Raw genomic sequence first — 18,515 nt, 5'->3', positions numbered from 1 at the left:
TATTATAAAACATAAAACATTTAAGCTTATAAAACATAAAACATGGAGCATATTATGATTTATCTAGCAAGTGAGAAAATGTCAACATTTGTCATGTCCAAAATTCAAATAATAATGTTTACAAAATATGTCACTTAGTCACCACCAAGACAAAAAAGGTTCAAATTCACAAGCCTACAAGTATAATGATTAATCTATGACAAAAGTAGTAAATTGTGAATATATCTACTAATCTCTCCTCCTTCCACCACGAGGAGAACGTGGCGGCGGGCCTCCACGTGGTGGCAATGAAGAAGATGCTGCCTGTGGGAGTTGTGGCAGTGGCACTGAAATTGATGAAGACGAACCCCCCGCTGTTGGTGTTGAACCACAGAACCACGAAACCAAGTGATCAGATGGGGGTGACATCTCAACACGATCATCATCATCCTGGAATAGCGCAAAAGATTCATGCAAAAAAAAACACTAGTTAACAAAAAAATTAAAACATGAATTAGAGAAATGCTTTATAAGGAAAATTCATACCACAATGGACATACTTGGATAAGAGCATCCTCTAATTGCTCTAATCGCAACACTCCATCCTCCAAATTGGGCTCCTCTGGATTCTTGTCCCAAATCTTAAGGTCTTTACTAGTCTTTGCATCATCACAGTAATGGGACAACAATCGCAAGTTGTAATGAACATAAACCAAGCTCTCTGCCCGGTCTAAACTCAACCTGTTCTTTTAACACTGTGGATGAAAGAATAAGAGCTCCAACACCTCTCTGCAGAAGAAGTGTTTACCACCTTTGATAGCACCTGCAAGGCCAAAGTTTGTAGAAGTGGAGTAGCCCCTCCATGCATGTTCCACCACTCAAGAGAAGAAAAAGTCTCTCTATCTCTAATTGCATGCATGCTCCCAAATGGACCAGTGTTAAGCGTATAGTTGCTCAACTGTCTCTGTACCACGATAGCCTCCTCCTCATCAGGGATTAATTTACTCAATGCAATCATATATTTTTTGTGAACCTCTTGATCTTGGCATGGTTTTCTCCTGCTTCCCCCGCTAGGTGCTGGTGTTGAAAGCCATGATGGATGATAGTATTTAGGTGTCAAAACTTATGCTAATGCATGTAATGGAACATTTAGCATTTCCCATCGGTTTTCCACGTCTGCACGAATATAATTGTACAAGGTGATATCTCTAGGCTCAACAATGTCTTTAATCTGCCCCGACATGCTATCCATTTGCTCATACACCTCCCCAATTATTGGTCGATCTGAATGTCCAAACCTGATCATGTAATAAATTGGTTTGGTGAATTGCAAAACATATTTAACCTGTGACCAAAAGTACATGTCAAGAATAGTGTCCTTGGCTGTATTAGCACCATCTCTATCAGTGTTAATTTCATCCCATGTTTCAGCACACACCATATTAGTTAAAGCTTGTCTCACCTTCATTAGCCGCCTAAAGGTGAGGTAATAACTGGCAAATCTTTACTTAGCAAGTTTAAGCAACTACAACTTGGAGTAAGTTCCATAGAAGTAGTTTACCCTTGTATGCCCTGTGATGAATTTAATGAGTTACTTCCCTTTCCTGTAAAGCTCATTAATCCACCCACATTCTTTATGCTTCACAATATCATGCATCAAAAGGTTCAATGTGTGAACCAGGCACCCAAACCAAAAGATGTGTGGATGAGTACGCTCAATAATTTTTCCAGCTACCTTACAATTTGCTACATTATCTGTGATCACTTGAACCACATTATTCAGACCAACATCTTTGATTGATTGCAATAGCAGATCTGCAATGTTTTGTGAAGATGCACTGATGGAGGAGGAGTCATGACATATAATAAATACTGCACCACTAGCAGAAACACCATGAACATTTATCAAATGTTGGTTTCTAATATTTGTCCACCCATCTGATACAATGGATACCCCAGAATCTACCCACTCATTTGTAAAACGTGTCAAAGCTTTTTGAACCTTAACTTTTTCTCTTATTCATAACACTGTTCTAGCTTGCTCATAGTTGGGGGACTTGTATCCTTTTGGTGCTTCATTGATGGCCTTTACCATTTCATGCCAATAGGGAGAGCGAAGCACAGTGAATGGTACACCGCAAGCCCAAAGAAATCAGACTATCTTTTCATCCACATCATCCAGCAACATTAAGGAAATCCCCTATTGTTCTTTTACCTCCAGAGCTTCCAGAAGTACCATGAGGAGATGAGCTACCAAATCTAGAGGTTGCACTTGATTCAGAATGAGTTTTTTGTTTCTTGCTTTTTTGTTGTGTAGCCTCCTCTATTTGGATGTATTTGCTTCTTTGTTCAGATGAAATGTTTGGGCAAATTTGTATCCTCACAACACCCTTTTTATCATCACTGTCCAACACCCCACAAAGATGCCTCCTCACACGGGTATAGGAACCACTAAGTGGTTTTCCTCCATGACAACCATGAGGGCACAAAAATTTGTAGCTTCCACCACCCTTTCCCCCTTCAAGTTTGGTCACATAGTTCCACAAGGGTGTTAATGCAGCCTTCCCCTCTAGTGTTTCTGTTTCCCCTTCAGGTTCAACTTCATCCCCTTCCTCTTCAAACCCTTCCTCCTCATCATACATTGGGTCACTCATATTGGGACCACTGTCCTTTTGTGCTTCTTTCCTTCTATTCCTACCCCCCCTTGCTATCATTATCATTAAAACCAAAGGTGGAATGATACATAGAAGCCAAAAGAACAACATCTTGGAATATGGATATAGGTGGTGGACAACTTGCAAGTGAAGGAGCAAGTAGAAACAATGGGAAAGAGTAGGAGAGGGAGGAGAAAATTACAAAAAAAATGTCAAAAAAATAAGGGAGTTTGGGGTTTGCACTTACCTCTTTAGCTCTTGTAGATGAAGTCCTCCAAGCTCCTTCTCCAAGCTTCTCCTCCTTCTCCTAGCTCCTCCTCCTTCACTACTCCAAACTCTCCTCTCTTATCCTCTCCTCTCTTCTCTTCTCTTCTCCTCTCGTCTCTTCTCTTCTCCAACTCTCATAAACTAAGTGAGTAAATGAAGGATGAATGGGGGCTTTATTCCCTTCATTCCTCATCGTAACCCAAGGTGGACCCACCCCCAACAAGAAACCTTACAAAAAAAATTAAAAAAAATAGACCTTTTAAGGCTGCGCAGCGTAAAATTTGGAAGCGTGTACGGAATCGTATGCGATTCGTACGATTCAGCCTCCGCAGTGCCGTGCTTCGTACGACTAAAGCGCCGTACGATGCTTTGGACGCACGCTTCCAGAATTTCCAGGAAGTGCGTTTATTAGTCCGAAACACGTTTTGGTTTTTCTGAAGCGCGTTTTGGGAGGCGCTTCCCCCACGCATCCGTACGGATCACGTTTCGGGGTTTAGATCCGTGGGGGGGGGACGTTTCTTGCAGCACTGGTCTCTAGCCCAATAGGGAGTTCAGAGTTGGGAGATCAGTTACTTACTTCTCAGTAACTGAGTTGTTGTGCAACAGTGGACAACACGATGCAACATGATGAGAGGAGGTGCAGTGCTAGGAGAAAGGACCAACAACAACAAGGATGCAGAGGGAGCTGTCGTACAGATGCAACAATGGCAGTGGCAGAACCATGGGTAGTAGAACAGGATACAACAATGCAGAGGATGGTGCGCAGCAGGCCTAGCATCAGCACATGGACCGATGCCAGATGATCAGAGTAATACTCAGTGAGGAGTATTGCTAGAGCACAATCCTCGCTAAGAGGGAGTGTTGATTTGGGGTAGCATCAGATGTGCTCTAGCCACGAAATTTGGTGGAGAGGTTGGGGCACATGAGATCTCCAATACCCAGAAAGGGTTTGGGCAGATTCTAAACAGTTAAGGAGATATTAAAATAATTAATATTTTTAATGGAGTTCCTAAGTCTAAACTTAGGGAAAATAAAATATTAATGTGTATTAATATGAAACTGTGTTAGAATGGTCCAAAAGAGATGGATGAAGCTAGATCTAATCTTAGCCGTTGATTAGGGACTTAATCTCGGCCGTTGATATATTAACAAGAAAAGTATAAGACGAGGCTTGAGGGTCACTTGGAGAATACACCAGAGTGATCAATCATTCTATTCTCTAGAGCGGGGTTTGCTAAGAGAGATAGAATCAATGATCGGAGTTGCAACTAAGGGGCATTGAGTACAGAGAGACAGAGAGGTAGAGATAGTGCCGGGAGAGCAGCGCGGTAGCCAGGGAGAGTGACGCAGTAGCAGCCAGAGCTCACGTAGAGGTAGCCGGGAGCTGTGCAGAGCCTCAGAGAGGCAAGCGTTGCTGATGCAGAGGGCTAGAAGGATGACATAAGGCCTCCTAAGGCTAATGCAGACCCATTCAGGGTGACATAGGGCCAGAGCTGGGTAGAGAGGGGCTGACGCAGTTTAGAAAGGCAAATGTTGGGGTTTCTGGGGCGATTGGAGCTGCCGAAAGGATTGTCCGGGGTTTCAATCGGGGAATTTGTCTCAAACTGAGAGGTATTACTGCCAAGGAAATTCTCTGTTGGGTAGGCCAGTTTTGGCACCCATAGTGTACTTTGATATTGCTTAATAAGAAAACCCTTAGCTACACCGGTTTTCCCACATTGGGTTTTCCGGGGACGTTGGTCCAAAAATAATGGTGTCATTTGGTGTGATTGTTTCTATTTCTGTCGGTTGTTGATCTGTAATATGTTGAGCATGTACTAGTGTTTATTTTCAGTATTTACATTGGAAATAACTTGTTAAGTAACAGAACAAGTAGTTAGGAATAAATCAGATAAAGTGCATGGAGGGTTTCTAACTGGTAGACTTAGAAACTTCAACAGGACAACAACATGACATGGTGCAACAATAGCCGATTGGGACAACAATACAGTAAGCAAGGTACAAGAAGCACATGGTGGCAAGCATGATGTTGCAAGCTCTAGGACAACAGTGTGGCAACATGGTGCAACAATGGCACATAGGACAACAATGGTACATGATGCATTTAGTGAGGTACAGTATGAGGCAACACTAGTGAAGTGCAGCAAGATGATAAGGTACAACAAAATGTTGCATTATAGGAAGGTGCAATAGTATGATGTGTGCAACATGGTAATGAGGTCCAACATAGTGATGATGGGTGCAACATGGTGGAACACAGTGAGGTGGAGCGTGATGACGAGGTGCAACACAATGATAGGTGATGGAGTCACCCTGGAGAATTAGTTGAAGCAACAAGTCTTCAACTGAGTTCATTTACTTCACGTATCATCTACTTAGAGATGATCTATGCTCTTGTTTAGATAAGTCAACGTGTTGACTTCTGTTGTATATGTACTATCTCTCTCTTTCTCTGCTAAACTATTGAAGAACATATAAGAAGAATTGATCAAGGGTTTCCCCACATTAGGGTTTGTCCCTGGCTAGCACCACATCTTGTGTCGTCTTGTCTTGGCTTGTCTTCTGCGATCTATGTTTATGTTCTATCTGCAATTTACTTTAATGCTGATGTGATTGCTAATTTGGAAAAGATATTGAGCTAACTGTTAAAATTGAAATAAATTGCTCTAAGCTTAAAACATACCTAAAATTAACAATGGTCCCTTGTAATCAGAAACCATGGCTAAAATATTAGAGGGTGGAAAAATTGTTAATCCCCTCATGTGTCAATTAATTAATTTTTCTAGCAAAAATAAAATTAAATCCTAAGCTAGAAAATTAATTAATTTAAAGTCAAAATTATTTTGATAGGGATATTAAATTATGCAATTGGAAAAATTCGTGGGTCATAAAATAATTAATTTTTGGAGGTCCTCCACCAAGGGAATAATGGACATTTCAAGAAAATTTGGACTCTTGGACCTTGGTGATTAAGTCAAAGTCAAAATTTTGAGGAAATTAGCTCAAAATAATTAAATTTTGAGCTAATAAAAAAGGATTTAGTGAGAAATTTAAAATCCCTCAAAATAAATATTTTCAACGACTAAGATTAAAACTTAAAATATCTTCATGGATTTATCAACCACTGAAATTATTTTGATGAGGATTAAGCCACCTAGCCGTTATTTTTCCACTTGGAGGATTTATTCATAAATTAGAGTTATTTGTGTCTCAAGCCATTTGATGTTTCGCTAAGAAATTGTTGCAGAAAAGCTGATGTAACACTATTGTCCCACTGGGAACGTTTAGTTGAATCATAATAAAGACTTTGGGGTGCAGTTCATGGTGTTCAGTGTTCATTGATTTGTGGTATGTGCTGGGTATGAGCTTTCCTATATTGTGCTCGATTGCATGGAGGATTAGGTAAATACTTCAGTAGCACTAGAGTGTTTGGTTCTTTGCATGCAATGGAAAATAGAGACAAACTGGATGCTGTCACATGGTGGGACATCTATGGTGGTGAGGGACGTTTGGAAAAATTGGCAAGAAAAGTGCTTTCACAGGTTGTAAATACTTCTTGTGCAGAGAGGTGTTGCAACACCTATAGCTTCTTCCATAACGTGAGAAGAAACTGCTTCAATGAAAAATGGGCTGAAAACTTGGCTTTTGTGCACTACAACTTGAGGTTGTTGACACATTATTGTGAACGTGCTCGTGCTGATACATCATATATGACTTCAGACAACAACCTAGAGGAAGATAATTTGGAGGATGGAGGTCTACATCTAGAAGGATTGGAAACCGAACTTTTGGAAGATGATGATGAAGCAACAAGAACAATAAGACAACCATGTCACCCCAATCATCCAGTAGTAGTGCTCGAGTTCCACAAGCTTTGCTGCTGCCACCTCCATCTACATCCTCATGTGGAGGTCGTGTGCCTTCTAGTTCTAGTTTTGGACATGGTCATCGGACTATGCAGGAGGAGACTCCCAGTAGACCACAAGCTTGTTAGAAATTAGACATTTCTCGTGGCTAGAGCCAGAGGAAGCAGTAGATAATAGATTTACTTGCCTTTTCTAGTTTCTAGTAGTTTTTATAAATGTGGACTCTTTCATATTTATTATGATATTTTTTGTAAACAATATATGGCAATTTAAGTTTGATGTTTGAAGTTGGCAATTATAACTCATTGGTAATAAATTATGAATATGATGCTTCATGAAAGTTGAAAGTTGAAACATTTCATTTTATGTTAGATATTTTTTGTTATAGTTTGGTTACTTGGTAATGGTAATGGTAATGGTTACAAACTTACAAGTACAACTTTAGTGGTCAATGATGACAAATATTATATATTGAATTTTGAAAGCTTTAAACTTTAAGATTGATGAATCATGAAACTCGGTATTTTGTATGTTACTAACTTGTGGACCTGGTTGATGAAGATTATAACTTCTAGATGATTGATGTTATATGGTTTAATCCTTGTTTTTATATCTAATTCGTCATTCTACATGCTTTTGTTGACATATATGCATCAGAGTATATAAAAATATATATTATATAAAAATTTGCTCCCGACTTGGGAGCTTTTGAAAATGTCGCTCACTGCTTCCGCCCTGGCTTCCCGCTTCTGCTCCCGCTCCCAAGCAGTCCTGTATCAGACAGTAGTTCCATCTCCAGGACATGTTAGGAAACACCCATAATTCTGTGAAATGACTGTTTTTGTATGCTTGCATAATGTAATGTGTTTTCTATTAATTTTGCAAGCATTGGCATCAACAAAAGATCCTCATGGGTCATGAATTTTGGACATCTTAAAATTCTTGGAAAAATTTGGCAAACTTAAAAGAATATATTCTGTTTCTGAAATCTGAAAAAATTACCAAGAAATCAGCACACAGAAATCATATTTTTTTAAGGGTGTTTCTAAATGTTATTGTTATTGTTTTTGTTTTGGAGTAACATTGTGACGTCACTGATAAATTAGCTATTTCTTGGGTCTTCTATAACACTTTAAAAAGGAAAATCAACTTACCAGTGAATTATATCTTTGGTTTCCCATATTTCGAGGACAGACTAGTAAAATGGATCAATTGCATCAAGTCCATGATTTAAGATGTGAAACCTTGCTCCGTGCTGAATGTTTTATTTAGTCTCAAATTATCCATAGTCAGAAGGGGAGCAACCTTTCTTAAAATTGGATTGTTGCACTAAGCCTGAATAGTGTGCATGGTTGTATATTCTCTAGACAGTTGGAGCAGCTGACCACACTATCACAAGATGTCTCAATTTGGTATAACTAATTTCATTTGATTTCAGAACATTGGTTGTGAAACTTTATTTATTTTTTATTGTACTCTGCTGTATCACATGTCCTTAAGTTGAGAGATGGTTGTTCCATATGAGGCTACAATCGATGTAGTAACTTGCTATTGTTTGCATGCTGTTCACTGGTACACATCAACAGCTTCTTGGTCTGCTAGCACATGCAAAAACTGAGAGGGAATCTGTGGAAAGATTACTCCAACCAGTTGAAACTGCAGATAGGCTCTGGCTAGAGATGCAGAGTTTACAAAAACAAGTTGAAGATCTGGAATACAAGCTCGATGTTCGATCCCAAGGTGTACGTTCCTTGGACGAAGTTCATTCTGAGCTGTCATCTCTTGAAGATAAGCGGTAAGCCTTTTGGAGTATATGCTGCTTTGGTGAGGCAAGGCTTAAAGAGCTGTTTCATACATAATATGAGTCAGATTTATTTTAACTATCGTTCATGTCCTGTAGAAACAAAAGGTAGGAATGCATATTGCTGTTTCATATTCCCATGTTCTACTCTTTCAGTTTTAACCTGACATATATATTTGATTTATTTTCATTGCAAATTTCTTTCAGGGAACATCAACATAGACATTTAGAAAAGCTTAGGGACGATCAAAAACACATGATGGATGATTTGTCTACATTGAAGCTGCGATGGCATGGTGCAAGGGAGGAAAAACTTCATGCTTATAATGAACTCACTAGAATCAAGCATCTAAGAGAGGAACAGGAGAAGCTAGAAGAGCAAAGGGGTCAATCGGAGCTTGATGAACAGGTATGCAGCATGCTCGATATAGAGATTACTGTTTTGTTTGGTTTGTCTATGCTTTGTCTCAAAATGTATATGAATGTTCGAGACTGTGTTGTGTATTCTGGAGAACTATTTCGTCCTCCTGACCCTGTTCTCTAATTAAGGATTGCAGAAGGGTTTACATGTTTTCTAATCATCTGTTTTAATGAGGAGAGCCATGTTCTGGTTTTCAAGTAATTTGGGATGAGCAACATAAACAACGAGCATATACATTGATGTACAATTGGAAAAGTCGTTGGGTAAATGCATGTTAAATGCATTACGTCTTATTGCATTTATATTGGTAGTTTCTAATCTTTTCCCTTTTGTGCATGCAATCGGGAAATGTAATATGTCAGATGCCTTCCAATGTTTTTCATGTACATCTTTTAATGGGAATTGATAAGGTAAAAATCTAAAGCTTTACATTGCATATCATAGACAATCTGTGTCATCTGTTGACTTTCTTTATTATTATCAGTTGTAAGAACACATTTTTCAAACTATCTTTTCCTTGAAACTAGCGTATCTTATTCTTGTTCAGTGTAAAGCACAAAGTACATCATATATTCAAAGCATTATAGATCCCCTTCCAAAGTAAGGCCATTTTCATGTCTATGTAAGGAGGGGCATTTACAAATTGTGCTGACTGCAGGTTTGTTCTCTGCCTTTGCGGAAGATAGAGCAACTGTAGGCTGACTTTTGCTGAGCCATGCAACTGCTCATGAACCAATGCTAAACACGTCTGGTGGGGGACTTTCTGTCATCCACATTGCCTACCTAGCCTGTGTCTGTGAATCAAATCAAATGAAATCTATCCATCTTAATGAATTCAATTCCATATTAAGTGTGCCCTTTACATACTTCAGAATCCATGAGTCTGTACTCCAATGGATTCATTTTGGTTCATTCATTAAATTAGCAATTAATCTAATTACAAAATAAGGATCAGGGCTGGTGTTGGTAGGATAAACCATAAAAATGAGATAACTTTCTGTGCAATTGAGAGGGAAGCTGAAGCATTACAGTTATTCATTCTGAACTTTTCAAGTTCAATTGCATATTTTGTCTCAGAAAGGAAGTTTCTTTTATCTGTCTCGCAAATTTCCAAGGCATGACAACGATGGAGGATCCATGATTTATCATCTCAAAGGACTTATTCAACTGACTAATAACTTCTTTAGTTAAAGATTGTTGATTACCTGCAATAGTAAAACTGTCAATATGCAAAACCAAATGTAATCTGGCTATCTTTTATGTCTTTATACAGGTTTTAACTTCAGGGGCTTCTTCAAAAGCCATTGTTTGGAAGATGGCAATCAATCTCTACATATCAAGATGTTGGAGCTTTTTCCGAGCCATGCAAAGCTTGGGTTTGCATGCATGCCTGCATTTCTTTGACTTTGATGACCACCTGTGGTTGTTACAGATAAAATTCTTCAACCAGGTCACCACTAGGCAAAGCACTCTAAACATCCATAGGCTGTACTTTCCAACCAAACTAATTAGCAAAGAAAGAATTAAGTTGTTGTAATAAGCTTCTTTCTTTGGAGCAAATTTGTCTTCATAGTCAAATCCTTCTTGCTGTGCATAGCCTTTTGCCAGGCGTTTCTTTGTGCATATCAATGCTTCTATTGACATTGTATTTGATATTTATACCCACTTGCAGTTGGTTGCTGACTTCAATCTAATCCATGAACTCTCAAGTGCTGTTATATATCAATGCATCATACTCTAATTGCATTACATCAACCCAGACTTGCTTCTCTTTTTTTTTGAGGATATTGACTAGGTTCCCTGTAACTTGTTATGTATCATATCAATAAAATATTCATCTGCAAAGAATATCTAGTGTTGGAAAACCATTTTGGTATTCTGGTTTTCACTTACACCGTAAGATTGTGCTTCCCTTCTGGAATGTTGTTATGATAACATTTCGGTGATTTTGCTACTACTTGCATAAGCGTAATGCGGCAAAGCTCTAGGCTCTTTAAAGTTTACTTGCTCTTTCAATGGACAAGTATTTCTTCCATCTACTTCTTCAAGATCATCAAAAGTAGAAACAACTTTAGACTTGTACAATTAAACTAGAATACTGACTTTTGGAAGATGATAAAATCAATATATCTATTTATGACAAGCTTCTTTGCTCGTGGATCCTACAGTCTCAAAGTCTTTGACTCTTCAATATTGATATGAGGAGGATACCAACTATCTATGTCACTTGGTTTTGGTTTGGGTTTGAATGAAACGACAATGAATTTGGATAAAATTCAAATTTCTCAACGAGATTCAAGTAAAATTTGTCATTAGGTTCATCCATTTATATATTTCAAAAATTTGAATATGTGTGTGTGTGTGTCTATTATATTTAAAGTAAAATATAAGAAGAGACTGAGTCATAGATAGAAAGTACAGAGATAGAGTCATGGTTTCCTCAAAGAGTCAAAGTTAAATACTTAAAGTTAAGTTGGGTTGCCTTCAAGAACAATGAACAGTGTGTCAAGTTGTCTACAATAGTGTGCTGCTGTGAGAGGTAGATGTTGATGTGAGTGGTAGCTTCAGAAGTCTTTTACATAGGCTTGGTGTCTTAGCACGTGAAAGACATTATTTTCCACTTGTAGTGATTTATGTCTTCTTTCTTAAGTCTTACTTAGGAAAAGTACAACAATTAAAGTCAATTAATTATTGTGGACTATTGAGTTATTTTCTAAGGACAAATAATCTAATTATTTAAGTGACGTAGAAATAATCTCAACCAGTGATCTCCAGGATGGTTCTAGAAGGGAATAGGGGTTAGGGATTTGTACTCAATGAAGATTATAAAGGAAGCCTAGCAAGGAAGTGAAGATACACGAAGATCACAAGTTGTGTGTGTTGAGAAACCAAGTGTAATGAGATCTAACACCTAATTTCTCTTCTTCATAATTACTTGTGAATATTAGATGTCTCCTTATTACTTATTATATCTTCTTCATCAAGCAATTATACAAATGTTCAATCTTTCAGGAGAAATATAGAGATGACAATGAGATAAGAGACACCAAAATTAAGCTAGTAGCCAGGGCAAAACCCAGAAGGGGAAAACCCAACAATCCTTCTCATATAGAATCAGATCAAAATGAGAGATATCCAAGACCAAACTGCCACAATGATACCAAGTACAACCCTCCTCCAAGTCACCTCCAAAGTCAAAGTCAACATTGGTCAAACTATTCCAAATCTGGTCAAAGTTTTGAAATTGAGATCTGCAACAAGGGGCCGAAATTCGGCCTATGGTTACCTCAAAAATTTCAGCCTTCTTCCATAGAAAAATCAAACCTCCACATGTGCAAATTGAAATAGACAAATATTTGGTTAACGAAGGGAATATCTTTTTGGTTTTGACTTGCTTTCTCTCTCCTTTGTTTCGACTTCTCTCTTTCGCTTGGTTTAGAAATGCTTCTTGTGATGTGATAATGAATGTATTTTCAAGTGGGTCGAACTTGTCCCTTATATATAGTTGTCCAAGAGGGTCGAATAGGTGTTCCTTGGAGGACTAGGCTGACTTGTCCATGGAGGGCTGACTTGGTCATCTTGTGGATTAATGACTCAAATTAAAATTAGAATTCCTTTCTCTTACAACTGTCCAAATGGGACATGACTCAAATAATTATTCTTTTGACTCATAATAAATTCTTTTGACTCTAAGCATGAGGAAGATGCTTTTAAAAAAATATAATAAATATAATAAATACATTAATGATAAATTTACATTATGAATACCAAACCTAGTTACAACTTCAATATTGTGAGCAGTGTTTTAAAAACCGGCCGTTTCGAAACTGAAATGGCTGAGTTGAACCGAGTTATTGCTGAGGGAATTGACCCGGCCTTTGAAACGGTCCGGTTGACCGAGTCACACATGACTCGGTCAACCCGGCCGGTTCCGATATGACTCGGCCGAGTCACAAGGGAACGGCCAGGCACGCGTAAACCACAATAAAATATTCATTTTTTTGGTATTTTTGAATTGTTTAATGAAGTTTATGGATCCCAAACTGTTATAATAATATGCTAAATGTTTTTGGGGTCCATTTCCCCCTCCCAAACCCTATTTAAGACACCCAAATGCTCTCATTCACTCACAACAGTCTTATGCATTTGAGTGAGAGTCTTCTTTGAGAATTAGTGAGCAGTTCTTGAGCTTGTTTTGGAGCAGCAGTGAGGAGTCTTGGAGGAGCATTGTAGCTGGAGTGAGGAGCTTCTTGGGCAGCCATTTGGAGCAGCATTGAGGAGCTGATTCTTGGAGCAAGCTTGAGGAGGCAGTTTGTGCCTGGAGGTATTTTTTTCCACCTCTATAAATCTGTTTTTGCTTAGTAAATTTTAGGTGCATATCAAGAAAGCTTAGAGAGTGTTTTTTGTCAAATAAATGAACATTGAATCAATGTTTTTTTTTCTTTTTTTCTTTTTCAGATTGTTTTCCTAGTCAAAAAATGGCACCTAGAGCAAAAGATCCTGCTTGGGCATATGTTGAAATGGTTGATAGTCAAATGCATTGCAAATTTTGCCATAGGAAAATTAAGGAAGGTCCCGGGGGCATTAATAGGCTGAAACAACACTTGGCAGGGATTAGAGGCCAAATTACCCCATGTACCTCACCAGAAATTGGGGAGATTAGAAAGAATTTGTTGGCCAGCTTTGAGAAATTTAAAGAAGATAAGGCTAGGCAAAAAGAGATACAGGCTGAAATTGGGAGGAAGAAGGAGATACAAAAAATGATGGCTACCAACCCCCACTATGATTTTGAGGGTTCTTCCTCTATCCCTCAAACTGAGGCATCCAACCCTTTCCGTTATGTTCCTCCCTCTTTTGGTTTTGTTCAAGATAAGGGAAAGGGTAGAATGAATTTGAAAAAGGGTGATGTGACTATCAAAAGTTATTTCACTCCCTCCTCTCCATCAGATGCACATGGTCCTGAAGTAAGTAAAGGTCAAATTCAGCCCACTTTAGATGACCATTGGAAGAAAGAATTGAGGGAGACTGCTTGTGAGTACATAGCTAGATGGTGGTATGATGCTGATATCCCCTTTAATGCTGCTCGTTCACCATATTATGAGCCTATGTTTGATGCCATACATGCTGCTGGAAAAGGCTTCAAAGGCCCTACTATGCATGAGCTAAGGGGGTTTCGTTTGCAGAAAGAAATTCAATCCATTAATGAGTATTTGCAAGAGTTCAGGGACTCATGGGCAAGAACAGGGTGTACCATCATGTCAGATGGATGGACTGATCAAAGAAATCGTACCGTCATAAAGTTTCTTGTCTTATGCCCACAGGGAACCATGTTTTTAAAATCAGTTGATGCATCTGATAAGGTAAAAGATGGCCACTTGTTGTTTCAGCTATTGGATCAGGTTGTTCAGGAGGTGGGGGTGGCTAATGTTGTTCAAATCATCACAGATAATGCCTCTAACTATGTTCTTGTTGGTAAACTGTTAGAGGAGAAACACAAGACCATCTTTTGGACCCCATGCGCTGCACATTGCATAGACCTCATGCTTGAGGATATTGGAAAATTAGATTGGATCAAAAACACTGTAGATCATGCCAAAAGCATAACAAAATTTATCTACAATCATACATTGGTTTTGAGTCTCATGAGGAAACACACTGGAGGCAAGGATATTATTAGGCCTGCCATCACTAGATTTGCTACACATTTTTTGACATTGCAATCTATGCTTTCCCAACATAGAAACTTGCAAAAGATGTTTTCCAGTGATGAATGGAATCGAAGCAATTGGTCTAACAAACCAGAAGGCAAAGAATTGAAAAGGAAATTCCATGAAGAAACTTTTTGGAGAAAGGCAGCAGAGATTGTGAAGCTTGCTGAGCCACTAGTTAAGGTGTTGCGGTTGGTGGATGGGGAAAGGTTGGCTATGGGCTTCATTTATGAGGCTATGGATCAAGCAAAGGAGCAAATAAAGATAGCATACAAGGATAGAGTGGCAAAGTATGGGCCCATTTGGGCAATCATTGATGAAAGATGAAACAATCAACTCCATCGCCCTATACATGCAGCTGGGTATTTTTTGAACCCACGGTATCATTATAAAGTTAAGGAGTCAGGAGCTTTGAGGGGGGAGGTCAGAGATGGACTGGTTGATTGCATTGAACGCATGATCCCATCGGAGTCTGATCAGCTGGAGATACATCGACAGGTCACATCCTTCAGCAATGCATCAGGTACCTTTGGGAAGAACCTAGCAAAGATTGCAAGAGAAGCAGATGAGCCAGGTAAACAAAAATTTCAATTTTCAATTTCTTAATGGTTTTACTTTTTTTATTAAAGTTTGTTAAATCATTTATAATTTGAAAGTTAGATATAATTTGTAATTTTGTTGAGCTTCAGCCTTCATCTAACTCATAATTCATTGCACTCCTATGTTTTTTGCAACACAATGGTGGGAGGCCTTTGGTGGCCAGTGCCTTGAATTGCAAAGGTTTGCAATTCGTATTTTGAGTCAAACTTGCAGTGCATCTGGGTGTGAGCGCAATTGGTCTGTCTTTGAGAGGATTCACACAAAGAAGAGAAACCGTTTGGATCAAAAACGGTTGAATGATCTAGTTTATGTCCAATACAACCTTCGGCTCAGACGAAACCAATTGCTGAACAAAAGACCTGATTCAGATCCCATTGTGTTGGAAGACATTGATCCAACATCAGATTGAGTAGTGGAGAGTCGTCCACCAGAGTTTGATCCTGATGAGGATCTTGATGTAGATATAGATATGGAGACATCAGTTGAACTTGAACCTGTTGTTCAACTTCAGCCTGTTCAGTTGAATGCAGATCCCAATCCACTAGCCTCAGTCTCACAGCCAGCAAGGACTCCAGTTGTAGGTGCTTCCTCTGCTCAGCCACGACAGAAGCGCAGTCGCATATCTACTCTATCTCAGCTTGCATTTGCTGCACAGCCTGCTAGTGGTACTGGTACCACTTCTACAGTTGCAGTTGGAGACGATGATGATGATGAGGAGCCATGGGGCCCCCTGTTTGACTCTGATGATGATGATCCAGAGATTGGTCGAGATGATCTTGGCTCCTCTGGTAATAGCTACTAGCCAGTAGTACTAGTATTGCAGTCTGGTCACCATCACAGTTTACTTTTGTTGTAGAGGCCATTTCTAGCCTCCTTGGTTATTTGTATTTTGTTTTGAGTCTTTGATCATGTATGGCAGTTGACTATGTATTGCCATTGGGTACCATTTTGATATAGTGGATTGGTTCATGAGCCTACTTTGATCATATGTTGTCTTCCATCTATATTATAATGCTGTGTGTTTGGAAACATGAATGAAAATCTTTAAAATATTTAAAATTATGTTTTTTAATAAAAAAATAAATATTTAATGTATTTTTTACAACGACCGAGTCATTGAAATCGAGCCGGCCGAGTCATTACCGTTTCGGAGTCGGAGTCGGAGTCGATCCTCGGCCGAGTCGGAGTCGGAGTCGGAGTTTTAAAACATTGATTGTGAGCGAGTCATCATTCAAAGAAGTGATTTTCTCTGAGTGCGAGTGGCTCAGTGGATCAGTGTGTAGAGAAGGAGAAGTGCGAGAGGGTTTGTGTGAATCTAGGAGGGCCAAGTAGAAGAAGATTGTAGGGCCGAGTTGCCAGAGGGAGATTGAATTTATCTAGAGGAGACCAAGTTGTTGGAGGGATGAGTTTTCCTAGTGCGCATCAGTGGCATGCAAGGAAAGGCATAGGTCGAGTTGTTGGTAGAGTACTTCGGCCAAGTTCTCCAGGTTGATTCCATCCAAAGGCTCATTTCCTTGAGGCCAAGTTACCTGGGGCCGAATTCATTTTGAGGGAGCTATGTTAGATGTTTCACGGTTTTGTATTCTTCCTTGTATTCCGGTGGGTTGAAAAACCCAGAGTTTTCAGATAATTAAATGAGGGAGAATTGTTGTAGGTGATTTTATTTTGCAATGTGTGATTGATCTCTCTGGATTATTTCCGTTTCATATATTTAATTCTTTTTTGTTTGTTTGTCAAGTTGTCTGTGATCCTCTAGGCTTGACCTATGGCTTGAGGAGCCGCGATCTAGAGGCATCTAAGCCATCAAAGTCACCCAAGGATTGCACCTGGCCTGGGCCACACCAACCCGTAGCTGACTGGATTTTTTACCATGTCTCCTCCCCCTAGCACAAGGCGCAACCACCCCTCGTGAGGTTTGATCCTGGGTTGCTTGCTAATGAGGCCCATCCTCAACTAGTTGTGTTAGTGAGACGTGATGCATATATTTAATTCTAGAAGTTGAAAATACTAGTGATTTTATTTTTCGGTGATTCAATAATTATTTGGGTAAATGAATAATTTGCCGAAGATAAATTAAATTGTCGTGAGAAAATAAATTTGGTTGGTATTAGAAATTTAACATGGTATTAGAGCTATCTAGAAGACTCTAAAAGGGATATCTGAGATCATGATGGTTTGCAATAACAAGTTTTTCCTTTTTGTAGCAACATAATTATTTCTTAAAATTTTGTAGCTAGGTTTTGTGGTTGAGGTCGATTTGTGGAGATGGCTTAATTGAGTTGTCTGAGATATGAAGATAGGTTGGAGGGGGTATCAAATTTCAGTTCCTGGAAGGAACAAACTACCACAATTCTGAAGATGATTTGTCTATGGAATTTAGTGAGTAGATATGTGAAGGTTCCTTCAGATCCAAATCTTGCAATAGAGCATAGGATCAAGGATATGAAAGCGAGATGCATAATTTTGGATGGTGTGAGGAATCATATAATTCCTTACATATTAGGGAAGGACACTAGAAGACAAATTTGGGTAGCTTTGGTTAATCTTTATTAGAGTACAAACGAGAATATAAAAATGGTGTTGCAGGAAAGGTTAAATAGTATGAATGAATAGTTTTGACACTGTGACATCTTATCTCATGAGGGTCCAGTAGGCTCGTGATGAACTCACAGTTGTTGGGGAAATTGTGCATGATTCAGAGCTAGTCGTAGCTGCTCTAAAGGGGTGTGTAAAGTATTGGTCCACTTTTGTGGATGGGATTCTTGCTCGTCAACAACTTCCTAATTGGAGCTGATTATGGGATGAATTTACCTAGAAGGAGATTTGGGAAAACTCATTAATTGGAGGACAATGAAAGGGCAGAGAAGAGAAGATGAGCTTGCTTTTGTTGAGTAAGCGAAAGAGGGCAAAACAAAGGCCAATTATAACTGGGTGGAGGAGCATCTTCACAGAAGAAGAAGGAAACATACATGAGCAAAGTAAAGTGCTTTGCTTTTCATAAGTTTGAGCATTTTGCCAATTAATATTAATAACGAAAAGAAGGGCAAGGGTAAGACTGCTACAACAACTACTGCACAGACAGAGGAGATGGTGGAGAAGTTTGAGAAAAACTTTGCCTTAGCATCTTGCCTTTTTGGAACCGTCACGAGAGGTGTTTGGTTTGTGGATAGTGGAGCATCTCGTCATATGGTGGGATCTTAGGACTTCTTCACTTGCATG

The 18,515-nt window shown here is 39.0% G+C and overlaps 1 protein-coding gene across 3 annotated transcripts in view; it reads left to right on the top strand.

The window, feature by feature from the left end:
* RAD50 (DNA repair-recombination protein (RAD50)) overlaps nt 1–18,515 on the top strand; it is a 446,299-nt gene that overhangs the window by 228,844 nt on the left and 198,940 nt on the right. For all 3 annotated transcript variants that reach the window (XM_089428359.1, XM_089428350.1, XM_089428366.1), the window contains exons 17-18: nt 8,353–8,561; nt 8,775–8,976. In XM_089428359.1, the coding sequence (XP_089284485.1) occupies nt 8,353–8,561; nt 8,775–8,976 (411 nt within the window). The remainder of the gene's footprint in view (nt 1–8,352; nt 8,562–8,774; nt 8,977–18,515) is intronic.

The sequence above is a fragment of the Pinus tabuliformis genome, chromosome 6, assembly GCF_031772625.1.
Source record: "Pinus tabuliformis cultivar Carrire ecotype Pingquan chromosome 6, CPIR1, whole genome shotgun sequence".
Classification (NCBI taxonomy): domain Eukaryota; kingdom Viridiplantae; phylum Streptophyta; class Pinopsida; order Pinales; family Pinaceae; genus Pinus; species Pinus tabuliformis.
The sequence above is the reverse complement of the archived record's forward strand: the minus strand, read 5'-3'. Positions and strand labels throughout refer to the sequence as shown.